Genomic DNA, 27,522 nt, shown 5'->3' with positions numbered 1-27,522 from the left:
CACACCATTTGTAATATCTTTTTCCATCTTGTTACAATCTACAGTGTGCATTTTGCTCCACGGGCTTGCATTCACTCGCTGAGTAATTTGAGAGGAATATTTGTACAAGTTTCTTCAAGACTAATTATCTGAGCCCGAGGCTACTGAAATGAGTTGACGCACTCTGATACATTTTCAGCCCCGGTGTAAATTCCCGGTTTGAGGTGCAGGTGACAGCTACATATTAGGGACAAATGAATTGGTTTTAGAATCATTCGCTTTCATGATTGTTTGCCGTACACGTTATGAGCAAACACTTTGCCATATTCATCCATAAAATGGATTATTCATTTACTGAAAATGTACTTCAGCAGACTGCAATTGGCGCAAATAAACAGCACAAGAAGGCTGTGGTTTTAATGGATTAACTATTAACTCCATGGTCAAACTCACGAGTACGCAACACGGAAAAGCCATTTCACCTAACACTTCAATAAATAATGGAATAACTGTAACGATTGTCCTGGAAAGACTTGATAATGTTTTTTAAAAAACGTTTGTTCCACCTCTTTGAAGCACCAACCACACATCGGACCGAGCCTCAAACAGTCTTCACAATTGACTGCGTTTCCAGAGGAGCAGGAACCTGCCAAAGAAACAATGGAGGAATGAATGGCCAGAATATCAATCGAAGGAATAACTTGCCTGTGACCGAAAAGGTACATTCCTGAACGTTTGACAAATTGCACTAGCTGGTAAGTGTAAACAAGTTGATAATTTAAATTTTAAAAATGTGGTCAAATGAATGGATGGTGATAATATATCCCTCCCCGAGAAATCAGGTGTAATATTCACCTTAATTCCTGATCTGTATGTGGACGAATGATACTTGCGCACGTTAAGTAACATTAAACAGAACCAAACCACATTTCAGTTGACTTACTGTACATGAAATAGTTTCACTGCACAATATCAGACAGCTCAGGTAATACTCAAGGTCATGGAGCAGGTTTTGCTGGCCCTTGCTTTCGTGCTGCGTAAACAAAAGAAAAGTCAAAGTAATAAAAGTGAAACGTGTTGCAGGTACCACGATCTCACCTTCTGCACCGCTCAGTGTCTTTGCCAGAAGCAGCACAATTGTCAGCAGGTCCACTCCCATGTCTTTGGATTCCACCACACAGCAGACAGATCCAGAGGATGCGTTTCAAGGCGAAGGAAGACTTGAGAAGCTCCTGATACCCGCAGCCTGGCGCTTTGTGGGGGAGGAGTTGCAAGCACAGAGCAAAGGACGTGTGCCTTACCTGTGGAGGTGGAGCAGACTGCTGACACTTGGGAGTCTCGTAGTACGGTCACCATGGTGTAGCCGCCTCGCCCTTGCCCTTCGCCAACTTCCTTTTTCCTTTTATGGTAAAGGCAGGTGTGAAGAAAACATATGTCAGGAAGGTGCAAAGGCTGCCCTGATGGGGGAAAGGCAGAGAGTGCTCACCTGGCCAACTTCCGGTGCATTTCCGCAACTCTTGTGTGAATCACGTTTTCATCAACATTGCCTATAAAATCCGGCACACCACAGGCTCAAAAAACTTCCACCCCAAGTTTGTTTTGACTTTCTATGTCCCAGGATTTCCGTGATAATAGATGGTTCTGTACAGACCACGTAAATAACTTACCTTTAGAGGCAATTTTTTCTATAGAAAGGGCACATCCCACATTTACACGCCGGGCTCCACAGCTGACAAGCCCCAGCAAGCTTCCCCGACTCAAAGTCACCCGGTCAGTGGCATACCTGGGAAAGGAAAAACTATTGAGGAAGGTTGTTGTAGCGAGTGGGGGATTGTCCATGCAAAACTCTGATTAGGAAAGTATAACCACAATATTCATCAATGTGAATTAACTGCCCTTGAGGGGCGGGGGGGGGGGGGCATCCTCAATATTGCATTGTGTAACTTAATTCACTCTATCAGATAGTCTTTGCTCTCATTTGTCTGCATCAAATTGCATCAGCCATCTATTTACCTACTCCACTATAATAGGAACAAAAACAAAACTCTGGAAATGCTCAGCAGAGCAGGCAGGGTCTGTGGAGAGAAACCCAGTTATGTTTCAGGGCATCACGTACCAGCAGAATTATAATAATCTTTATTAGTGTCAGAAGTAAGCTTACATTAACACTGCCATGAAGATACTGTGAAAATCCCCTCATCGCCACACTCCAGAGCTTGTTCGGGTACACAGAGGGAGAATTCAGAATGTCCAATTCACCTAACAAGCACGTCTTTAGGGACTGTTCTGATGAGAGGTAGTCAACCTATTAACTCTGTTTCTCTGCACAGATGCTGTCTGTTCCCTGAGCAGTTCCAGCATTCACAATATTTTACTGTCGTCCAGTCTATTAACCCGTTTGTCTTTCTTTATTCTTTTACAGCCCGCTCACAGTCTCCTACTTTTGTGTTGTTGGCAGATTTTGATATTCTGCTCCAAGTACCCAAGTCCAAATTATCTATATACTTGGGACCATAAGTAGATTTTAGTCTTTCTCCTGATAAATAGCATTGCTGCTCCTCCAAGGTCCATTTCTCAAAGGTTGCTTTAGCTGATAATGGACGTATGCTTTATTTTAATCTCTTACTTTTTAATAAATTTCTCCTGCTAAAATTAAAATTGCAGCACTTTTGTTCCTGCTGCTTCCAGATAATGTTTATTTGAATTGAATTCTTTTCATTTTACTTATCATCTACAGCCTCCACACACCAAATATATTTTCCTTTTCTGTTCTCTTATATGCTGGTATTCGTCAGACTTGCCCATTGCAGCCTGGGTCTGCAGTCCATCCAGGCATATTGCTACTTGCACACCTCACATTTGTTTCCCTCTCCTGGGACTATTGATATCCACAATTGTTATTGGGGTTCATGCTAGAGTTTTTCAGAGTTCTTGCCTCACACAGCTTGCTATAGTGTCCAATCCGGTTGCATTGGAAGAATTGAGCTGCACCTTGAGAACAAAATCTTCCACTCTAACAGTATAATTTCTCCAATTTTTCCACTGCAGCTGTTTTTTATTCTTTGCCTATGACTAATTTTGGTCAACGCAGCAGATCTCCCATGATGTTTGTCAGAATAAGTTGGACAAGATACGAGTTATGATGACAGAAATGTGCACCACAAGGCCAGGGGTATCAAACTCATTGATATGGTGTGCTCGATCTCATATCCTGACAATTAGCACCAGTCAGATTAAATATACACTATGAAAGCAGAAATAGATGGATAAACTTTTGGTACTTATATTTAGATTATATTTCTTGCTACTGCTGTTCCCTGATGCCTGGAAACTCTCACTTTGACAAATCTTTGGAGCAACTGACTGGGCTAAAAGTCTGACTTGGATGAAAATATAAGAATCACTCGTCGGGACATAACTTGTCACCTTAGGCACTAATTCTAGTAGTAAATCCTGCACTCTTACAACTATTTGCATGAAGAAATTTCTCATGTTCCCGGTTATAAACCTCTCACATTTAATCTTTTATCAATCAGTGGTCTCTCATTTTTGACCCATCAGCCACTTGAAACAACCTACTCCTATCTAATGCAAACATTTTTATAATATAAATTTTATATTGCCCATACAGCATTGTGTATGAACCAGATGAACCCTAACAGAAATGGAACAAGTCATAATGGATATAAGAGTGAACCACCTGCCATTCATGTGAGGAATGCACCTGCCCTATTTGATTTTCTGTGCTCCTAATCTATTACGCAATAGGCTGCTTTAGTGATTTTAGCTGTAAACTGCCAGCACATATTTTAAACAATCCCTTATCGATTTTTGAACTGATTCATGATCTTTCTCATTTATTCAGTGCAAAAAACTGCTTTAACGCACAAATGTATGGAATTCAATATCCTTGGATATACGAACCAGCTCAATTAAACCTTTGTTCAAATCTAAAGTGAAAAGATTTATCTTTGATAGATAATCTTAGTGATAATATAGTGCCATATATCTGACTATTAGTCTCTCATATCATTCCCATTTTTTAATACTCAGAGGTAATCTTAAGTACTACTCTTAATTCTAATTTTTGTTGTTCTCCTTTAGGAATTAGCACATTCCAGCACACTCCCAGTGTAAATTCGTGTTTGCTAATCATATCAGTGTATAAAATGACGATTCAGCTTTCTGACTTTCTTTCTTATTGATGCATCGTAACTCATGTATCAATCTCTTGCTCTCTCCCATCTCTCCCTCGTGTGGAGTCAACCTTCATGCAAGCGCTTCGAGCCTCCCCCCTTCTACTGACTAAGGTGAAATAATAAAAGTTATTAATTTGCTCAAGGCATATAATTCCTCTGATCATGACAAAGTAAGCAATAATGTAATGAAAAGGATCATGTTAAATATTGGTGATCCTTTTATTCATACGGACGGCATGGTAGCACAGTGGGTGGGTAGAACTGTTGCTTCACAGCTCCAGGGTCCGAGGTTCAATTCCCGGCTTGGGTCACAGTCTGTGTGAAGTCCGTACATTCTCCCTGTTCTGCCTGGTGCTGCCTTTCCTCCGGGTGCTCCAGTTGCGTCCCACAAGTTCCGAAAGATGTGCTGTTAGGTAATTTGGACATTCTGAATTCTCCCTCTGTATACCTGAACAGGTGCCGGAATGTGGTGACTAGGGGGTTTCACAGCAATTTCATTGCAGTGTTAATGTAAGCCTATTTTTGACAATAAAGATTATTAATCTCTCATGTTACCTGGCATTTTCCATCATATATGAAAACTTGAATAGTTACATCAGTTCGTAAAAATACCACACGTCCTTACTCAGTAGCTCGAGCTCAATTTCCATACTGTTGACCTTTTCAAAAATATTCGACTGCATTGGTTATGATATATTTTGATTCATTTCTGTCATGTCCAAATCTCTTGAAATATGTTTCACATATTTCAAAATTACAAGATTTTATTTTGATTTCAGTTCAATAAATTGCCATGCTGAGCACATAGGCAAAATACTGTGAACACTGGAAATCGGAAATAAAAACAAAGAATGCTGGTAAAAAACAGCTGTTCAGGCAGCATCTGTGGAGAGAAACGGAGTTAATGCATCAATATTGTTAAAACAGCCTGCGGCTGCTAACATTCATCTAGCTTTCTTCAGTAATAGAAGAAGAGGATGGATATTAAACTTATGTTACATCCACACGTTTCATTCAGTTGTATGTGGGTAAATAATAGAATTAAATAGAGTAAAAATGTTTGAATTTGCAAATGGTATCCCAATTTACACAATATTCCTGTGTAGTATCTCTTGAGCGGAGTCAACCTTCAAGCAAGCGCTTAGAGCCTCCCCCTCCCATATAAACATATATAGTAACAACAATCCATCTAGACTGATGTATCTCAATATGGCAATTGTGATAAATGCTGTGATCATGAGCTTTTGTATTGTGTGCCGATTGTATTAAAATAAATAAATAACCATCTAACTGTTGCACATACCTTGTAAGCATAACCTTGGGGTTTTCTGTGATAGAAAACTGCAAGAAATGGGCAATGAGCCTTCCATTATTTTAGCGATCTGCATGTTTTATTCTATGAGCTTTATTTCTCAAAAAAATTATTATCTCGTGGCTTTTTTCAAGAATTCCTTGGCTGACCTTCCTCCCTTTATTCATTTCATGTATTTTACCTTATGGAGATGGGTCACAGAACTGGCTTCGAAATTGTTCATGCAAGAAAGCTTCTTGTGTTACAAGTCCAGCTTTAGATTGCAGATCGACTCAACCTGCATGGATGAGCTAAATCTTTGAAAATTCCAGGCTGCGGAAAGTCCTGGGAATTCCTTTCAGTAATTCAGTGTCCAAAGTGCCGTTTGTAAGAAACCCATTGCTATTACTTGATGCCCACATGGGAGCCTGAATTCGTCCAGAAAAAGTCAAAGAATTGATTAAATATGTCAGGAATGTTGCAACTGTCCAGCTCAGTAAAAACAAGCAGAATTGACTGACTTGATCATTTAAAAAATAAACCACTGAACAAAAGAAGCCAACAGGCACTCATTGCTAAAAGCTTTCTTTCAAAAAGTGCCCCATCACCATTTTACAAAGCCTGCCAAAACCAGCAAGTGCAGGATATCCCTTTGTCTCGAGTCAATGGCAATGCCATCTTGAAATCCAGAAAGCTCTTAAAACTGCACATACGTTAAAATTTATTTTTAACATGGATCACAATTCTCCACCTCCAAGCCAATTTGGACTAGACCAGGGTCCAGACCAATCACATAACTGGGGTCGATGGAGGAAAGGACTCTTAAGTTACAGCATTTTTTGAGGTTTAGATAAAAAGTCGGAAGAAGAGCAGGTTCACGCTGCTTTTCTTGATCGGTCCATTTGTAGGCATAAGAGGGAAAACATCAGTCAATGGTTCTTGCTTGACCATCTGAAGACTGAGCTACACCTGGATAGCAGCATCTCTCAGAACGCCAGTTTAGGGCGCCACAGCAGCACAATGGTTAGCACTGTTGTTTCACAGCGCCAGGGATCCGGGTTCGATTCCCAGCTTAGGTCACTGTCTGTGCACAGTCTGCACGTTCTCCCCGTGTCTGCGTGGGTTTCCTCCCGGTGCTCCAGTTTCCTCCCAAATTGGATATTCTGAATTATCCCTCAGTGTACCTGAACAGGTGCCGGAGTTTGGCGACAAGGGGATTTTCACAGTAACTTCATTGCAGTGTTAATGTAAGCCTTCTTGTGACACGAATAAATATTATTATCTCATGCATGATTAATGCAGAGGCCGCAGCTTGACACTGAGCCCCAAGGTGCCATCGGAATCAGGGCGCAGTGTTCTGTAACACAATAGCATGTAACCAAAGTTGGGGTTAACTCAACATTGTACTCACAGAGAGCCTCCAAGCCTGTGCCGACCATGCTGACCGTCTAAACTAAAATCTTCTACACTTCCTGGGTCCGTATCCCTCTATTCCCATCCTATTCATGTATTTGTCAAGATGCCCCTTAAATGTCACTATCGTCCCTGCTTCCATCACCTCCTCCGGCAGCGAGTTCCAGGCACCCACTACCCTCTATGTAAAAAACATGTCTCGTACATCTCCTCTAAACCTTGCCCCTCACACCTTAAACCTATGCCCCCTAGTAATTGACCCCTCTACCCTGGGAAAAAGCCTCTGACTATCCACTCTATCTATTCCCCTCATAATTTTGTAGACCTCTATCAGGTCGCCCCTCAACCTCCGTCGTTCCAGTGAGAACAAGCTGAGTTTATTCAACCGCTCCTCATATCTAATGCCCTCCAAAACAGGCAACATCCTGGTAAATCTCTTCTGCACCCTCTCTAAAGCCTCCACAGCCTTCTGGTAGTGTAGTGACCAGAATTGAACACTATACTCCAAGTGTGGCCTAACTAAGTTCTATACAGCTGCAACATGACTTGCCAATTCTTATACTCAATGCCCAGGCCAATGAAGGCAAGCATGCCGTATGCCTTCTTGACTGTCTTCTCCACCTGTGTTGCCCCTTTCAGTGACCTGTGGACCTGTACACCTAGATCCATCTGACTTTCAATACTCTTGAGGGTTCTACAATTCACTGTATATTCCCTACCTGCATTAGACCTTCCAAAATGCATTACCTCACATTTGTCCGGATTAAACTCCATCTGCCATCTCTCTGCCCAAATCTCCAAACGATCTAAATCCTGCTGTATCCTCTGACAGTCCTCATCGCTATCCGCAATTCCACCAACCATTGTGTCATCTGCAAACTTACTAATCAGACCAGTTACATTTTCCTCCAAATCATTTATATATACTACGAACAGCAAAGGTTCCAGCACTGATCCCTGCGGAACGCCACTAGTCACAACCCTCCAATTAGAAAAGCACCCTTCCATTGCTACTCTCTGCCTTCTATGACCTAGCCAGTTCTGTATCCATCTTGCCAGCTCACCCCTGATCCCGTGTGACTTCACCTTTTGTACTAGTCTACCATGAGGGACCTTGTCAAAGGCCTTACTGAAGTCCATATGGACAACATCCACTGCCATACCTGCATCAATCATCTTTGTGACCTCTTCGAAAAACTCTATCAAGTTAATGAGACACGACCTCCCTTTCATGACTTTGGCTGGTGTCGTCTGGAGGCCCGAAGCCTTGAGGACCTCAGCCTGCTAAGCGCCTCCTGCTCTGGTGCAGGTGCACCTTCCTTGGCCTGACTTGCTGAAGTTGATCGGATCACACGTGGAGGGGATTTGCAGTGGCATGGCCCCCCCTTGAATGCCCAGAGGTGTCTTGCTGCTGCTCAGCTTCCCTTTTAGTGCCCGAGGGACCCTTCCTTGAGATTTTGCGGCACCTGAAGGGAGGACAAAGTGCTCTGTTCCCCCTCTTGTGTAACCACTGCTGGAACGCATCCATGGCTAGTGAGATGTGTGCAGGCCGGGTGCAAATCTGCCAGTGCCTGCTGGACCTGGGACACCAAGGTGGCCACCACCCTTCCCACGGAGTCTCTGATGTGTTTCATGCTGGAGACATGACCTCAGAAGGAATGTGGACGGACTCTTCCATCCTTTGTTTCAGAGAACAGTATGTAATGGAACCTACGAGGGAACAAGCGGTCCTAGATCTGGTCCTGTGTAATGAGACAGGATTGATTCAGGATCTCATAGTTAGGGATCCTCTCGGAAGGAGCGATCACAATATGGTGGAATTTAAAATACAGATGGAGGGTTAGAAGGTAAAATCAAGCACTAGTGTTTTGTGCTTAAACAAAGGAGATTACAATGGGATGAAATGAAAATGAAATGAAAATCGCTTATTGTCACAAGTAGGCTTCAAATGAAGTTACTGTGAAAAGCCCCTAGTCGCCACATTCCGGCGCCTGTTCAGGGAGGCTGATACGGGAATTGAACCGTGCTGCTGGCCTGCCTTGGTCTGCTTTCAAAGCCAGCGATTTAGCCCTGTGCTAAACAGCCCCTATGAGAGAAGAACTAGTTAAGGTAGACTGGGAGCAAAGACTTTATGGTGAAACAGTTGAGGAACAGTGGAGAACCTTCCAAGCAATTTTTCACAGTGCTCAGCAAAGGTTTATACCAACAAAAAGGAAGGACGGTAGAAAGAGGGAAAATCGATCGTGGATATCTAAGGAAATAAGGGAGAGTATCAAATTGAAGGAAAAAGCATACAAAGTAGCAAAGATTAGTGGGAGACTAGAGGACTGGGAAATCTTTAGGGAGCAACAGAAAGCTACTAAAAAAGCTATAAAGAAGAGTAATATAGATTATGAGAGTAAACTTGCTCAGAATATAAAAACAGATCGTAAAAGTTTCTACAAATATATAAAACAAAAAAGAGTGGCTAAGGTAAATATTGGTCCTTTAGAGGATGAGAAGGGAGATTTAATAATGGGAGATGAGGAAATGGCTGAGGAACTGAACAGGTTTTTTGGGTCGGTCTTCACAGTGGAAGACACAGATAACATGCCAGTGACTGATGGAAATGAGGCTATGACAGGTGAGGACCTTGAGAGGATTGATATCACCAAGGAGGTAGTGATGGGCAAGCTAATGGGGCTAAAGGTAGACAAGTCTCCTGGCCCTGATGGAATGCATCCCAGAGTGCTAAAAGAGATGGCTAGGGAAATTGCAAATGCACTAGTGATAATTTACCAAAATTCACTAGACTCTGGGGTGGTCCCGGCGGATTGGAAATTAGCAAACGTGACACCACTGTTTAAAAAAGGAGGTAAGCAGAAAGCGGGTAATTATAGGCCAGTGAGCTTAACTTCGGTAGTAGGGAAGATGCTGGAATCTATCATCAAGGAAGAAATAGCGAGGCATCTGGATGGAAATTGCCCCATTGGGCAGACGCAGCATGGGTTCATAAAGGGCAGGTCGTGCCTAACTAATTTAGTGGAATTTTTTGAGGACATTACCAGTGCGGTAGATAACGGGGAGCCAATGGATGTGGTATATCTGGATTTCCCGAAAGCCTTTGACAAGGTGCCACACAAAAGGTTGCTGCATAAGATAAAGATGCATGGCATTAAGGGGAAAGTAGTAGCATGGATAGAGGATTGGTTAATTGATAGAAAGCAAAGAGTGGGGATTAATGGGTGTTTCTCTGGTTGGCAATCAGTAGCTAGTGGTGTCCCTCAGGGATCAGTGTTGGACCCACAACTGTTCACAATTTACATGGATGATTTGGAGTTGGGGACCAAGGGCAATGTGTCCAAGTTCGCAGATGACACTAAGATAAGTGGTAAAGCAAAAAGTGCAGAGGATACTGGAAGTCTACAGAGGGATTTGGATAGGCTCAGTGAATGGGCTAGGGTCTGGCAGATGGAATACAATGTTGACAAATGTGAGGTTATCCATTTTGGTAGGAATAACACCAAAAGGGATTATTATTTAAATGATAAAATATTAAAACATGCTGCTGTGCAGAGAGACCTGGGTGTGCTAGTGCATGAGTCACACAAAGTTGGTTTACAGGTGCAACAGGTGATTAAGAAGGCAAATGGAATTTTGTCCTTCATTACTAGAGGGATGGAGTTTAAGACTAGGGAGGTTATGCTGCAATTGTATAAGGTGTTAGTGAGGCCACACCTGGAGTATTGTGTTCAGTTTTGGTCTCCTTACTTGAGAAAGGATGTACTGGCACTGGAGGGTGTGCAGAGGAGATTCACTAGGTTAATCCCAGAGCTGAAGGGGTTGGATTACGAGGAGAGGTTGAGTAGACTGGGACTGTACCCGTTGGAATTTAGAAGGATGAGGGGGGATCTTATAGAAGCATATAAAATTATGAAGGGAATAGATAGGATAGATGCGGGCAGGTTGTTTCCACTGGTGGGTGAAAGCAGAACTAGGGGGCATAGCCTCAAAATAAGGGGAAGTAGATTTAGGACTGAGTTTAGGAGGAACTTCTTCACCCAAAGGGTTGGGAATCAATGGAATTCCTTGCCCAATGAAGCAGTAGTCTCCTTCATTAAATGTTTTTAAGATAAAGATAGATAGTTTTTTGAAGAATAAAGGGATTAAGGGTTATGGTGTTCGGGCCGGAAAGTGGAGCTGAGTCCACAAAAGATCAGCCATGATCTCATTGAATGGTGGAGCAGGCTCGAGGGGCCAGATGGCCTACTCCTGCTTCTAGTTCTTATGTTCTTATGTTCTTGTTCTGACAATTTTGCCTGATGTTCCCTGCCTGTCGCGTGTTCCCCTGCCTGTCTCTGAATCTCCAACATTTCTCACAGGGCCCATCACAGAAGCTCATCATCAGACTTAGATTCTGCAGGTACTTGGTGTTCAGAGGTCCTCCAAGTGACATAGACCTTGGCAGTCACTACTTCCACCTGCTGTGGACACACGTCCATTAGGTGATCACCATCCTGTATATATTTAAAAACTTTATCATAGAATCATAGAATCCCTATAGTGCAGAAGGAGGCCGTTCTGCCCATCGAGTCTGCACTGACCCTTTGAATGATCACTCTACCCATGTTCACTCCCCCATCCACCCCGTCCTATCCCTGTAACCCCATAACCTAACCTGCACATCCCTGGACTCTAAGGCGCAATTGATCATGGTCAATCCACCTAACCTGCACATCTTTGGACTATAGGAGGTAACCGGAGCACCCAGAGGAAACCCACGCAGACACGGGGAGAAAGTAAAAACTCCACACAGACAGTCGTCCGAAGTCGGAATTGAACCCGGGTCCCTGGGGCTGTGAGGCTGCAGTGCTAACCTCTGCGCCACCATGCCGCCTCATTACTATTTCCCAATTTTAAACTGGACGTTTCTGCTGAAGACAGATAATTAAGATGATTGGCCCTCTTCCTGGAAATTATCCCCCGCTGCCTCCTGAGAAATATAATTATCTTCTTAGTTTCGGGTGTGTCGCAGCTCGTTATGCCGAAGAAGCTTTGAATAAACCATGTGGGACTGGACAGATCAATATCAAAAGGAGCCACAGGAACTCATTTGCATTTGATAAGCCAACCTTGCTCGCAGAGTCTGTGGGTTTGTTGAGGCAACGGCTTCCCAGTCGCCAGGCCCTCAGCATGAATGCCACCCTTTCCAACCAATAATGGCTGAGACATTATCAGTCGTTTGTTGAATTCACTGTGGAGAAGGAAGGTCACATGACCCAAGACTCTGGTATTTAGAGCAGTTTAAAATGACCTTTCTGAGCTGTGCAGCCAGTTGACTGTTTAACTTCCAATTGTCAGGCCATACAGAAGCAAGCTCTGCCCAGGCTGGGCCACCTGAGTTCCTCAGGGTAGTGTCCTAGGCCCAACCATCTTCAGCTGCTTCATCAATGACCTCCCTTCCATCATAAGGTCAGAAGTGGGGATGTGGACTTCCGGTGGCGGCCATGGGGTGAGTGGTCGCATGTTTGATAGCTCCTGCTCATGGTGGTCTTTTTGTGGCCATTGCCCCGGTTTATATCAGGAATTTTGGAGGAAAAAGGCATAGAAGTGAGAGCAGAAGAGAGTGACCCCTAGTTTGTGGAGCGGTGGACCAGAAGTGCCTGGAAAAGACGAAAATCAGTTGGCTGAGTCGGGGAGGAGCAGACGGGATTTGTTAAGGGACGACACCTGGCGTCCAACATTAGGTGGCTCCTTAACGTGATAATGATGCCTGCGGAGGGGCGTGAGGTCGAGGTGGTGGTGGCCATGGATGCAGAAAAGACCTTTGATCGGGTGGAGTGGAAATATTTGTAGGAGGTCCTGGGAAGGTTTGGGTTCAGGCAGGGATTTGTGGATTGGGTACGGTTGCTATATCAGGCACCAATGGCAAATGTCAGGACAAACCGGGTGCGATCGGAATAATTTATCCTGTGTCGGGGACGAGACCGGGATGTCCACTCTCCCCACTACAGTTTGCCTAGGCCATAGAGCCTTTGGCAATGGCGCTGAGAGCATCGAACATTTGGCGGGGGATAGTGAGAGGGGGTTGGAACACAGGTTCTTGCTCTTTGCGGACGATTTGCTCCTCTACATAACAGACCCGTTGGGGAGGATTGCAGGAATTCTGGGAATACTGGAGGAATTTGGCCGGTTCTCAAGTTACAAACTGAATATGGGCAAGAGCGAGGTTTTTGCGATCCAGGCAAGGGGTCAGGAGACGAGACTGAGGGAGATGTCGTTCAAGGTGGTGGGAGGGAATTTTGGGTACCTGGGTATTCAAGTGGCATGGGACTGGGGTCAGCTTCATAAGTTAAATTTGGGCAGGTTGATAGAGCAGATGAAAGGGGACTTCCGGAGCTGGGACGTGCTCCCGCTGTCATTGGCGGGGACGGTACAGACTGAAAATGACAGCCCTGCCGAGATTGCTGTTCATTTTCCAGTGTCTCCCAATTTTCATCCCGAAGACATTCTTTAGGAAGATGAATGCGGCGATCTCGGGTTTTATATGGGCCGGGAAAGCCCCACGGGTGAAGAAGGGCCCTACTTGAGCGTGGGCACGGGGAGGGGTGTTGGCCCTTCCGAACTTTATTAACTATTCCTGGGTGGCTAATATATCGATGGTTAGGAAGTGGGTACTGGGGTAGGGGTCGGTGTGGGAGCGGGTAGAGGCGGCATCCTGTAAGGGCACGAGTCTGAAGGCTTTGTTAACAGAACCTCTGCCGTTCTCACCGGTAGTGGCAGCCCTGAGTGTGTGGGGGCAATGGAGGCAGCACATCGGACTGGAGGGGGTATTGGTGTGGTCACCGATCTGTGATAACCACCGGTTCACTCCGGGTGGGTTGGACTGGGGTTTTAGGAGGTGGCAGTGAGCAGGGTTTGAGAGATTTGGAGATCTCTTCATTGAGGAGGGTTTCCCGAGCTTGGAGGAGCTAGAGGAGGAGTTTGAGTTACCAGGAGGGAATGGGTTCCGGTACTTACAAGTGCGGGATTTTGTCCGGATGAAGGTGCCTGTGATCCCTCGCCTCCCATTAAGGGGGCTACACGAAAACATGTTGTCAAAAACAGGGGTCAGGGAGGGGAGGATCTCGAAAATATATAAGGAACCGATGGAGTGGAAAGGGGTTCCAAGAAGGGAGGTGAAGAGGAAGTGGGAGGAAGAGTTGGGAGGGGAGTTGGAAGTCGGGCTATGGGAGAAGGCCCTGAGGAGAGTTAATGCATCCTCATCGTGCGCTAGGCTCAGCCTGATCCAGTTCAAGGTGGTCCACAGGGCTCAAATGACTGTGACCCGGATGAGCAGGTTTTTTAAGGAGGTGGAGAACAGATGTGGCCGGTGTGGGGAAGGTCCTGCGAACCATGTGCATATGTTTTGGCCATGTCCGAGGCTGAGGGAATTTTGGCAGGGATTTTTGGATGTCATGTCAGAGGTCCTGGAAGGGAGGGTGACTCCGAGTCCAGAGGTGGCAATATTTGGAGTGTCGGAAGATTCGGGAGCCCAGGGGGGAGAGAGGCTGACGTTTTGGCCTTTGCCTCCCTGATGGCCCGGAGACGGATTCTGATGGGATGGAGGGACTTGGAGCCTCCAAAGTCGGGTGTTTGGGTCAGTGACATGGCAGGTTTTCTTAGGTTAGAGAAAATTAAGTTCGCTTTAAGGGGTTCACGACAGGGGTTCGTTTGGAGGTGGCAGCCGTTCATGGACTTCTTCAAGGAGAGGCATGGAAGTGACGAATAAGGATAGAAAATCTAATGAGGGGAGAACCGGGGGATGGAGTAGACACATGGATCATGATAGTTAGGGTTTATGTTTTGGGAGGGATGGTGGAATGGGTATGTTATTGTGGGGGTTTTGTGTGTGTTGGATCTCTTTGTTTAAAATGTTAAAAATTATAAGTGCCTCAATAAAATATTTTCTAAAATAAAAGAAGTGGGGATATTTGCGGATGATTGAACAATCTTCAGCACCATTCGCGACTCCTCAAACAATGAAGCTGTCCATTGTCCAAATGCATCAAGACCTGGACAATATCCAGGTTTGGGCTGACAAGTTGCAAGTTACATTCACACCACACAAGTGTCAGGCAATGACCATCTCCTACATGAGAGGATCTAACCATTGCCCCTTGACATTCAATGGCATTACTGTCGCTGAATCCCCCACAATCAACATCCTGGGGGTTATCATTGATCAGAAGTTGAACTGGACTAGCCACATTAATACTGTGGCTACCAGGGCAGGTCAAAGGCTAGGAATCCTATGACGAGAAACTCACCTCCTAACCCCCCCCAAAGCCTGTCAACCATCTACAAGGCACAAGTCAGGAGTGTAATGGAATACTCTCGACTTGCCTGGTTGAGTTGTAGCCATCTGGGATGGCCACATCCCGATTCCAAAATGGACACTTGCAAAGACTGCAGGGAAAATTGGACAATGCTAAGAAACAAGCAGGTGCAAGCTCTGTCTGTTGATTAGAACTTTAAACTCTCAGACAGGACAGAAACTGCCAAGCAATCTACATACTAATGAGCCATCTCCGGGGACAAAAGGGAAACATTTAGATACACAATGTTAAGGCAGACACCCCGGCGCCAGAAGAGGCTAAGACAAAGCAGACCAACGGTCACTAGGACACGCCCAGCGATCAGGGAACCACCCCTCTATTGGAGGAAGATCGATACGATTGATTGAGAAAGACCCAATTAGTTGAGGCCAAGTTCAAGGCCCGCCCAAAAGTTCGCAAAGGCCTTTTTAGTATAAAAGGGATTCCCCAAGGGAGAATCTCTCTCCTTTGGCTTTGGCTCTCAACGAAGAGAGAGAGCAGCCTAGCAGCTACAGCAGACTAAGTAAGTTCCAAGTCAATGCACGTTACGAGATGGACACTCCTAGTTGCTACACTGTAAACAGCTCAACCCAGCAACCTCAGAACCAAGTAACGGCCATTGTTCCTCTGACTGAGTGGGCACCCGAAGCTAAGTATAGGCTTTAGTAATAGTGGTAGTTTAGTTTGTAGAGTTTATGCATGAGTAGATTTGACTGTGTGTAAATAAATGAGAATTGCATTTGAACTTACTAACTGGTGTATCGAGTCATTGATCAGTATTCGGTTCTGAACCTTGTGGTGGTGTCGAAAGATACCTGCCGAGTCTTGAGCAAACATAATTAAACAGAGCCAAATTAAGAGCCAACCAAAGAGAGCAACATTTACTGGCGACTCCGCGGGACTCAACTTAGAAGTGGCCTAACCACTCCGAGAGAACCCAAAATTTTAATTGAGAATCCAATTGGGAACAGAAAGAAAAACCACAAGCGTCAAAACAGTACTGATCAATCCTCTGAGATTCGGAAGTGTGTTAATGCGTACTAACAGGGATAGAAGGTAAACCTGAGAGATTTTGTTGCATAAAATTGTCGGGAGTTTTGTAGGCCGGAAATTAGCGTAAGCCGTACCCGTGTTTACATCACCACTTTATCACCCCCTGTCCCAAATTCAGTAGAGAACCTAGATAGAGAAAATGGCAATGAAGGCAATGGAACGCCTTATGAACCCTCAGGAATTCGAGGTCGCAGCGCTCAGTAGAGTAGGACAGTGTCCCGTTTGGGAAGATGAGATCAGGAAATATCTCAAAGGGAAAGGATGGCCCCTTTGGAGTGAATTCTGAATCCTCTGAGATTCGGAAGTGTGTTAATGCATGCGTACTAACAGGGATAGAAGGTAAACCTGAGAGATTTTGTTGCGTAAAATTGTCGGGAGTTTTGTAGGCCGGAAATTAGCGTAAGCCGTACCCGTGTTTACATCACCACTTTATCACCCCCTGTCCCAAATTCAGTAGAGAACCTAGATAGAGAAAATGGCAATGCAGGCAATGGAACGCCTTATGAACCCTCAGGAATTCGAGGTCGCAGCGCTCAGTAGAGTAGGACCGTGTCCCGTTTGGGAAGATGAGATCAGGAAATATCTCAAAGGGAAAGGATCGCCCCTTTGGAGTGAATTCTGTGATAATGAGGAAACAGGACCCGGGAGTATAGGACATACTTGACGGGAGAACCTGTCAGAGATCCACAAGAAGAGCTTAGGGAAAGCTCGCAAGACGATGGCAATCGTGTCCTGTTTGGCACAATTGCGAGGCACAGAGGAGGTCGTTAGGATGCTCCGTAGAGAGATAAGAGGAGAGAGACAGAAGTAGTGAGGTAGACCTGAGTGAGGTAGAGAAAGAGAATCGAAACTTAAAAGAGCAGTTAGCAGCAAGGGACAGAGAGGTGGATGATGCCAAGAAGGCACATCAGTCTTGTCTCGCGCATTTGAACAGTTTTCAGACGCAATATGATAAGGCCTACCAGGACACGCAACGTGCGGTCTTGGTAAGACATGAAACAGAACAGCAAGTTGAGAAATTGCAGAAACAGTGCAACGATTTAAAAGCAGCCCTACGAGCACTCCATACTTCCACAACGGAACAAAGGCAGAGCTCCGTAGACCACGCAAAGTGCCGGAAGCAAATTGCAGAATTGCAATCTCTGCTTTCCGTTCAAAATGGTTTTCAAAGTACATTCGGACCCCAATTAGATCAAGAAAACGGCCCCAATTGGCAGGAATTGAACGAGGCTGCCCATAGATACGTACATGGGACATGTACGCAGGAAAACCCCCAGAAAAGGAGAGCGCCCCAACCCCCAACCGAACAGGCAGAACACACCCCCATGAACCCTGTAACCACACACCGCAGGGCTGCAGGAGAAGGAGAAGCAGATTTCCTTTACACAATCCCGTTAACCGTGACCCAATTACGGGACGCGTGTGGAACAATTACACCGTTCCTTCCCACTTCAGACCCCCACCAATTTTTCGCGAAAGTCAAACAGCAGGCAACCATGTACGGCCTGGATGAAAAGGAGCAAGTGAAGCTCAGTTTTAAGCCTCGACCCTTCAGTCGCGGCAGCCCTTCCCGACCCACAGAATGTAGGAGGAGGCACATTCCAAGAGATGCACACAGCGATCCTTGATGCGATCGGCTTTAACAGAGGAGACCCCGTAGAAGGCCTAAATAAGTGTCGGCAAAAGAAGACAGAGCACCCCACAGCGTTTGCTGGACATTTGTGGATTCACTTCACCGCAGTTTTTGGAGAGTTAGCTCACACCCATTTGTCCCCAGATAATATAGCCAAATGGACCCAAATTCTAGTCTCCCACACCACAGAAGCAGGGCGAAAAGCTTGCGCAAATTTTGACCCCTCAGATGAGGCCCACAATGAAAAATGGGTTTTTGAAGATATTGCCCCGTGCTTGGGAGCAATCAATTGCAGGCAAAACCGCATTTATAACACCCGATGAAGAGCAGGCAGAAATGAACCCAGTTAAAGCACACCAGAATCCCGCATGGGTAAATGAGGGCAGGAACAGCCAACCCCAGCCCAAAGCTCAGGAATGTTACAACTGTAGACAGCGAGGACACTTTGCACGAGAGAGTGCAATGCGCCCCAGAAGCAGCAGAGAAACCAACAGACAGGCACCCTAAACAGTAATAGGGCAAAGCCGATCCATAGTGTTAGCGCCTGTTCAGAGAGTACAGACATGAATGGCACCGACTGATGGTGTTCGGGCTCCCCAACTTGGGTCTGCGACACCCTTTGGGACAAGTCCGGTAGACCGGTAGTAGCAGGCAAAGTCCGGGGACAACCCGTAGAATTCCTTTGGGACACAGGAGGGACCCGCACCACACTCAATTCCTCCACGATTTTTCAGCGAGACACGTGGCCCACAACAGACACCATCACACTCAGCGGTTTTACAGGTCATTTACAACAGGGACACATCACAGCCCCTATAGCGAATCAAATGGGGAACATCATGACTAAGCACCACGTAGTTTTAGTTGATCTGCCCCAGACAGCAGAATCCCATATCCTTGGGATCGATTTTATGAGCTCCCATAATCTTTCTTTTGACCCAATTAACAAGTGTGTTTGGAAAATGGCAAAGGCAGCACGAGCCCCCGCCACGTTCACAGTAGGAGAATATGTGAACAGGATTAGCTCAGTAGGAGACTTCTGGTTCGACCCCCGTGCCATTAGTGCAGACAAACAGGTTAGGGCAGTCCTGCAGGACATAAAGCAGAATTTGCACAGCACAAGCACGACTGTGGTAATTTGGCTGGCTTTGTGAACATTACAGGTCCCGACCCTAAACCCCAGAAGCAGTACGGATTTCCCCAGGAAGCAGAGGGACAAATCTCCAAAGTAATAGAGAGTTTGCTGGATCAAGGCGTACTCAGATCTGTAGCCTCCACAAACAACGCACAGATTTGGCCCGTCAGGAACCCGGCTGGGTCATGGTGACTGACCATTGATTACCGGGAACTGAACAAAGTAACCCCAGCAGCAGCCCCCACCGTAGCCACGAGTCCCAAGTCCATGCTCAAACAGGGACTCCAGTCAAAGGTTTTTTCGGTTTTGGACATTAGTAATGGCTTTTGGTCCATTCCATTGGCTAAAGCATGCCAGTACAAATTCGCCTTTACATTCCAAGGGCAACAGTACACATGGACGTGCCTTCCACAAGGCTTCCACAACTCCCCCTCCATTTTCCGCCGATAGCTGGCAAATGGTTTCGCAAAATTCTCCCGCCCCGATTGTCTGGTCCAGTATGTAGACGACTTGTTACTACAGACAGACACAAAGGGAGAGCATATTTTGCTTCTCGTCGAACTCCTAGCACTCCTAAAAGAAATTGGTTGTAAAGTCAACCCCAAGAAGGCACAGATTTTGAAAGAAAAAGTGATTTACCTAGGAACAGTGATCACTCATAATAAACGCGAGATCGAGCACAAGAGAATTGACTCAATCGTCAAATTGCCCCTTCCCCACAATGTCTCAGCCCTTCGGTCATTTTAAGGACTGGTTGGCTACTGCCGAAACCATATTGACGGTTACGCCACTAATGCAGCGCCCCTATCCGACCTTCTCAAGAAGCAGGCACCTTGGGAATGGCTTCCACAGCATACAGATGCTGTGGATGCTTTAAAAAGAGGTCTCAGCACAGCCCCCGCACTATAGATCCCAGATCCACTTTCCCCGTACGCAATCGAAGTTTCTAGCACCGACTGAACCCTTTCAGACGTGCTCCTCCAGGAACGCCACGACCAATTATGCCCCGTAGCATACGCTTCACGCATGTTAGACCCCGTAGAGCAAGGATTTTCTGCCTGTGAAAGGCACCTGCTCGCAGTTTTTTGGGCAGTACAATACTTCACATACATTACAGGACTCAACCCCATCACCATTCTCACTGAACACACCCCAACACAGCTATTATTAGACGGCCGACTTAAAGATGGTGCAGTCAGCCAAATCCGCGCAGCCCGTTGGACCCTTCTTTTACAGGGACGGGACATCACGGTAAAGAGAACCAAGACCCACACTTTCCGAGCCGACAATTTGCATTCTGCAGGCACCCCTCATGAATGTGAGATCATCACCACAAAACACAACACAGGCCCATTTATTCCCAAAACACCCCCCAGGAAAGCAGGTAGTACACCCCAGAGACACCAGCCCACAGACACGTGCGCACTCCTGAGGATTTATGTGGATGGCTCCTCCACAGTGTTAAATGGAGAGAGAATTACCGGTTGCGGTATATATGTAGAGGATGCGCAGGGACGCGCTCTAGATGAAATTTCCTTAAAGTTGCCAGGACACTTAGGCTCGCAGGCAGCAGAGCTGGCAGCGATTGCATGTATTGTAGACCACCTAGACGCGTTCCCGACCTCAGCAGACATCTATTCGGACAGCTTGTATGTCTGTAATAGTTTGACAGAGTTCCTACCACTCTGGGAAACAAGTGGATTTGTTTCCGTGAACGGTAAACCTCTACCCTCAGCCCCATTACTCCGCCATATCTTAGAGACAGTGAAGGATAGGAAATACGGAATAATTAAGGTTCGCAGTCATCACCGTTCTTCCCCCCCAGGTAACGTTAAAGGTGGAAGGCAGATCACTTGCAGGTAGGTCTAAGAAGTTCTAATATCCCTCAACTCCTGGTATCATGTTGTGTTGGGCGCTCTGGATCCATACAGGCCACCAACACTTAAAATAGTGCAACACAATTTTATTAAGTCAGAAACTGTTTAACATACTTTCACTGAGGGTTAACATGATATTAGGTTGAACTAAAGACCTATGCCTTGTCCTAACCAGTCTATGCACTCAGCACATGGTGAAGATTTGTGCTGCAGGTTGTAAGCTCTGTCCAACTAGGAAGCTGCAGCTCGAATGAGCGGGAACTCTGATGTCCCCTGTCTTTATAGTGCGTGTGCTCTAACTGGTGATTGGCTGCGGTGTTGTGTGTGTTGATTGGTCCCACTGTGTGTCCATCAGTGTGTGTGTTTCTGCACCATGATATACTGGTGTATATTATGACAGCCCTAGCGAAGGCAGGCTCTAGGCGTGGTTATTTTTGGAACCCCCTCGAGAGCACCCCAGTACACGCAGTTCAGGTCTCACAGACCAACATTCAGGATTTAGCGAAGGCCCAGAAAGAGGACAAGAAACTCAGGGAAGTTTTAAAGGGAACCTTCCCAGCCCCGTACGACAAGTATAAAAACTCAATCACCACACATGACGGTGTGATTTTAAAGGATGGCATTTATATAGTTCCCAGCCAGGACAGGAACCAGATCATTTGTCACTTCCATGCCAATCATGGATACCAAGGAATTGAACCCACTCTAGCCCACCTCAGACCGCTCTGCTGGTGGCCTGATTTAAAAACCGATGTAACGCATTACATTGAGAATTGCTTAATCTGTGCCCAGAACAATCCAGACAGATATGCGAAAAATGCTCAACTTAGTCACACCCTCCCCGTTAATGGACCTTGGACAAATTTCCAGATAGATTATATAGGACCCCTACCCCCGTGCAGAAATGGTTACAAGTATGTGTTGGTGGTCATAGACACCTTCACAAAATGGGTGGAAGCATTTCCATCACTAACTAATACGGCCAAGACGACTGCTAAAATATTAACACACCAGATCTTTACAAGATGGGGCCTCCCACACAGTATAGAGTCCGATCAAGGCTCCCATTTCACTGGACGTGTAATGAAAAACGTCCTCACAATTTTCGGCATTAGACAAAAGCTCCATATTGCATACCACCCCCAGTCAAGTGGTATTGTAGAACGAATGAATAGGACATTGAAAGCCACCCTCAGGAAAATGGTACAGCAGAATAATAGCACCTGGGATTCAGTACTCCCATTTGCTTTAATGTTTTTAAGAAACATGGTATCCACATCCACAGGATACACCCCCCACACCCTCATGACCGGACGCCCCATGAAAGGCACTAAGTATTTATTAGGACTGGATTTGGCCAGCCCCGCAGTTACAGCCCTCACGCATGAAAATGCGGTTAAACAACTGATACAGAACATAAAGGCAGCCCAACTCGCCGCAGCAGTGAGACTTGGAACCAGGAAGAAACAGAGCAAGGCTTGTTCCGACAAAACAGTACACGCCACTGAGTTTACAGTAGGGCAACAAGTTATGCTTTCCCTTTACAACCCCAGTTCAATCCACTCCCCAAAACTTTCCTGACCGTACTTTATTTCGGACAAAGTCAGCTCCTCAGTATACAAAATAACCTATCCCAATGGTAAGTCTGCGTGGTTTCATATAAACGAGCTCAAGGCTTACGGCTCACAGAATAACCACACACACCACATCCTGCTCGCAGCCAAGCAGACGATCACGTCCCGCCAACAGATGACATATTCCTACCCTCCCCCAACCACTCCAGCCCGTCCTCCGACACGACTTCAACTCTGCCCCCAGAGGCACGACTCCGCACCTCCCTTCCCTCAACCAGCAGCAACAGCGACAGTGATAGCGACCACAATGACGACAGCCACAGCACACCACGTTACGACTATACCCCTGTACCAGGCCCCACTCCCAGCGAATCCGAGCATGATTCTCCTGACCCATTTGAGATCATTTATATCAAAGCCCCTGACCCAGACCCACCGCCCGCTGATTACAGATTGAAGCATAGTAGCTCCAACCTCGAAACACGATTCTGGCACTGAGAATATTCGTTCAGGCTCATCCGGAATGATAAGATGGACCCCAATTCACCCCAAGCAGCTTCAGCACGGTTACTACAGACAAGAGTTTGGCAGCCGGGAGAAGATGATGACTTAGAGTCTGAATCCCACCAAACGAATCCCTTTACGACCCTGTTCGCTATTGAGCAGTGAGGTGTCCAAATGATGGAGAAACCGATGGAGAGATATGGTGTCCTTTCTGATGGAACCTGCACCATTTTTGTTGAATGTTTGTTCGTTAGTGTTAACGTTAAGTGTTGTTTGTAAACTCGAAAATTTTCACAGCCCCACGTCACCACTCCTTTGATGCCCCCTGGCTGTTAGAGGAACTAGTTTGTCCCCAGACAATAGTTCAGAGGAACTAGTTTGTCGACAGAACATGACTCATAGTTGCTCTCTTAATTCGAGAGGCACCCCCCACGACGACCACATTCTTACCCGTTCTTGCAGGTTGCTCAGGCAGTGGAGAAACGGCATTGGTCCCCGCTCTGCCTGAGGATCCCCCTCTGGTCAGCTTCGCTCGGGTAGAGCACATATGGCATTGATCACCGTCCTACCCGGGGATTCCACCCATTTCTTACCCGCCGCGGCCCATACGTACCACATTTTGGCTCATTACGTTCAAAATTCTTTTGTTTGGTTTTGGCAACCCTTAGGTTGCTTCCCTTTGCTATTTACATCCTCAATCACTGGGATGGTAAATCACACAGGCTGCGAGACGGCTCGCAGTATGGCAGTATTTTTCTTAGATGTCTTGTCCCAATATTCGGTTTTTAAAAAAAATGAGGGAGTCACAGATGGTGACCAATTATAAAGGGAAATTGGCAATAAAGCACAGACAGACAGACATACGAGATCTTAAGCAAGATAATAACAGAAATTATGCTTGTGTTCACAGAACTCCAGAAACCCAGGAACCCCAGAGGAAGACAAAGAAGAAGACCGACAAAGATGAAGACAGCCTTCGTGTTCACATGGACCTTAGCGGGATCCCTTCAGTGGCGCACGGACGCTACCCCCCTGACCCCTACCACACAAACCGTAAATGATTCTCACCCCTGCAATACATGAAACCCCGAGATAACTAGCTCAGCGACAGCTAGCAATACCCCGACCTGGTGTGATAGGTTTATCACCTGGTACTCACTCTCATACGTAGTCGAAGCACTCTTAGTGCTGGCGATACTTTGCAGTGTCGTGCAAACGTTTAGAGTTAGGAAATGGCGAAAGAGAGCATATTGCTCTCGCACCCCGGTATACAGGTTTAGGTCCCCCATTTTCGGATTTCACCAGACCCCAAACCCATTGGGACGGATTAAAGAGCATCCATTTTTCTTCATGTATTCTGTGGAATAAAGAGATGTCAACCTCTGCGTCTGACTGCCAGGCCAGAGAAATTTGTGTGCTGCTATTTTGTACAGTTTGAGATGTATAGATTATTTTTGGATTGTTTGTATTTTTGGATTGTTTGAATGAGGTTAGTTTATTGAGAATAATTAGAGGTTCCAGTTTTTTATTTTTCTCTAATGCATGTATTAATGTCATAGCGCCCTGTAGAGTTTTATGATAATGAATGTATTTAAAATGGATTAGGTAAAATTGTGTTGCATAGGATAGAGCCTAAGTATGGGTGCCCCGGTGGTCAGAGGGTGAAGACGACGTAGTAGTGTGATCCTTCACGCTTTGCGTTGAGGATCACAAGGAGGGTGTGTAGCCATCTGGGATGGCCACGTCCTGATTCCAAAATGGACACTTGTAAAGAATGCAAGGAAAATTGGACAATGCTAAGAAACAAGCAGGTGCAAGCTCTGTCTGTGATTAGAACCTCTACATACTAATGAGCCATCTCCGGGGACAAAAGGGAAACATTTAAATACACAATGTTAAGGCAGACACCCCGGCGCCAGAAGAGGCTAAGACAAAGCAGACCAACGGTCACTAGGACACGCCCAGCAATCAGGGAACCACCCCTCTATTGGAGGAAGATCGATATGATTGATTGAGAAAGACCCAATTAGTTGAGGCCAAGTTCAAGGCCTGCCCAAAAGCGCGCAAAGCCCTTTCTGGTGTAAAACGGATTCCGCAAGGGAGAATCTCTCTCCTTTGGCTTTGGCTCTCAATGAAGAGAGAGAGCAGCCTAGCAGCTACAGCAGACCAAGTAAGTTCCAAGTCAACGCACACTACGAGATAGACGCTCCTAGTTGCTACCCTGTAAACAGTTCAATCCAGCAGCCTCAGAACCGAGCAACAGCCATTGTTCCTCTGACTGAGTGGGCACCCGAAGTTAAGTATGGGCCTTGGTAATAGTGGTAGTTTAGTTTGTAGAGTTTGTGCATGAGTAGATTTGACTGTGTGTAAATAAATGAGCATTGCTTTTGAACTTACTAACTGGTGTATCGAGTCATTGATCAGTATTCGGTTCTGAACCTTGAGGCGGTGTCGAAAGATACCTGGCGACTCTTGAGCAAATGTAATTAAACAGAGCCAATTAAGAGACAACACCAAAGAGAGCAACAGCATGCAGCTCTAACAACACTCAAGAAGCTCGACACCATCCAGGACAAAGCAGCCCACTTGATTGCTCCCCACTTCCACAAACATTCAAACCCTCCATCACCGACAAGCAATGGCAGCCGTGTGTACCATCTACAAGATGCACTGCAGTAACTCACCAAGGTTCCTTAGACAGCACCTTCCAAACCGACAACCACTACCATCTAGAAGGACAAGAGCAGCAGATACCTGGGAACACCACCACCTGGAGGTTCCCCCCCAAATCACTCACCACCCTGACTTGGAAATATATCGCCGTTCCTTTGTTGTCGCTAGAACAAACTCCCTCCCTAACAGCACAGTGTGTGTTACTACACCTGAAGGATTGCAGCAGTTCAAGAAGGCAACTCACCACCACCTTCTGAAGGGTAACTAGGGATGGGCAATAAATGCTGGCCTAACCAGCGACACCCACATCCCGTAAACAAATTTAAACAAAAAACATCTGAGCTTCATCTACTGGAAGGCTGTTTATCCTCAGTTACAGAATCCCTCCCTGTGCCATGTGAATGTGGAGTGAGATGTTGCAGACACTCCTTTTAGTGAACTTCCTCAGATAATCATAACTCAAGTTTGCTGTGGGATTATTAGTGAAATTGGAACACACAAAAATTGGAGGATTGAAAAACTACATCGGGGACCACCCCACAACGACACAAACATCAAGGCATCTCTCTCGTCCCTCACGGGGATCTCTCCGTCTGCCCTCCCCCATGTTACAGCATCAATGCCGTTAAGTCGATGTTAATATCTGGAAATTTATGTAAATGACTGATCATCTCACCAGCAGGGGGGGTGGAGATTTCAAACAGAGATCTCGCCGAAAAAAATCGAGTTTTTGGCTGCTCGCAAAATTTAGCGACCATTATGCGACTTGCGTCGGTGATGAAGCGGGCCGCTAAATTGTGGCAAATAGAAAATTCCACCCAATATGTATACCGACCTGGATGCTAATTTCTCTGCTGGTGCTTGGGAAGGATGGCGTGCTGCCTCTTCTGGAGGGTTATTCCTGTCATGATATACAGACAACTAGCTAATGGACACAGAGAACAGGACATGACCAATAAGCAGGCAGGACACTCAGGGGTGGGATCTGACTATAAAAGACACGAGCACTCACACTCCGCCTCTTTCCACTGATGAACATCTGGAGAGTCAGTCAAGGGTGTTGTTACAATCTCACACCTCCACCACGTGGCTAAGAGCTAGTCTGGTTCAGTCAGACAGAGTAACCACACTTAAATTAGCAGAGAGTCAAACTCACAGAGAACTGTGCTAACTGTGCTATTAATTCAATAAACCTGATTAAACTAACTTCAAGGTCTGGAGTATCTTTTTGATCTATGCTGCATCCAGTTGCAGCCAGTGTTATACCAGTGTACCTAACACGACAATCCCCTCACAGACTTATGCTGCAAGATATGGGCAAGTTCAGTAGTAGCTGATGAGTGACACTGCAGCACCACGTCAGGTTGTTATGCTGTTTGTATATTTTATTACTTGAGAAAAGAGGAAAGCTAAGAAAAATAGGCAGGCATCCTACCGTATGTGGCCTCTAACCTTGCCATCTCCAATGCCTCTCATGCTGATTTTAACCAAGGATTAGCAGAGCTTAATATTCCAAATGTGTGCCACTTCCGGTGGCGGCCGTGGAGTGAGTGGTCGCACATTTTGTGGCTCCTGCTCAAGGCGGTTATTTTAGTCTTTTCCCCCAAAGGGGATTTGTGGGCAAAAGGTACAGGAGTGCCTGGGGACGATAATACTCCTCTGCTGTGGCTGGTGCATTGATCCTTGGACAAGGAGTGGTGCAAGAAGGAAAGAGGTGTGGGAGCACGATAGTCTTCGTGATGCGCCACCGGAACAGATGGCAGAGGACAACGGGGCTTCGCTGATACCCAGTGGTCAACAGAGCAGTTGGTAGAGTTCCTGAATAATACATTTTGGCAATAGAGTAAGAGGCCCT

The 27,522-nt window shown here is 45.9% G+C and overlaps 1 protein-coding gene and 1 long non-coding RNA gene across 4 annotated transcripts in view; one reads left to right on the top strand and one right to left on the bottom strand.

Moving 5' to 3' along the window:
- Positions 1-1,757, bottom strand: part of itgb6 (integrin, beta 6) — a 139,927-nt gene extending 138,170 nt beyond the window's left edge. The window contains exons 1-3 of one of the 3 annotated variants that reach the window (XM_072474525.1): positions 1,647-1,757; positions 1,078-1,378; positions 546-625 (exon numbers count right to left, since the gene is read on the bottom strand). In XM_072474525.1, coding sequence (XP_072330626.1) covers positions 546-625; positions 1,078-1,138 — 141 coding nt within the window. In that variant the 5' untranslated portion in view covers positions 1,139-1,378; positions 1,647-1,757. Of the gene's footprint in view, positions 1-545; positions 626-922; positions 942-1,077 lie in introns of those variants that run through there. The other 2 variants (XM_072474518.1, XM_072474534.1) reach the window with 2 other exon arrangements.
- Positions 386-25,390, top strand: LOC140389906 (uncharacterized). The gene is made up of 2 exons (XR_011934506.1): positions 386-734; positions 23,905-25,390. It is a non-coding gene; the product is annotated as an uncharacterized lncRNA (long non-coding RNA).
- Positions 25,391-27,522: the final 2,132 nt, after the last annotated feature.

The sequence above is a fragment of the Scyliorhinus torazame genome, chromosome 2, assembly GCF_047496885.1.
Source record: "Scyliorhinus torazame isolate Kashiwa2021f chromosome 2, sScyTor2.1, whole genome shotgun sequence".
Taxonomy (NCBI): domain Eukaryota; kingdom Metazoa; phylum Chordata; class Chondrichthyes; order Carcharhiniformes; family Scyliorhinidae; genus Scyliorhinus; species Scyliorhinus torazame.
The sequence above is the reverse complement of the archived record's forward strand: the minus strand, read 5'-3'. Positions and strand labels throughout refer to the sequence as shown.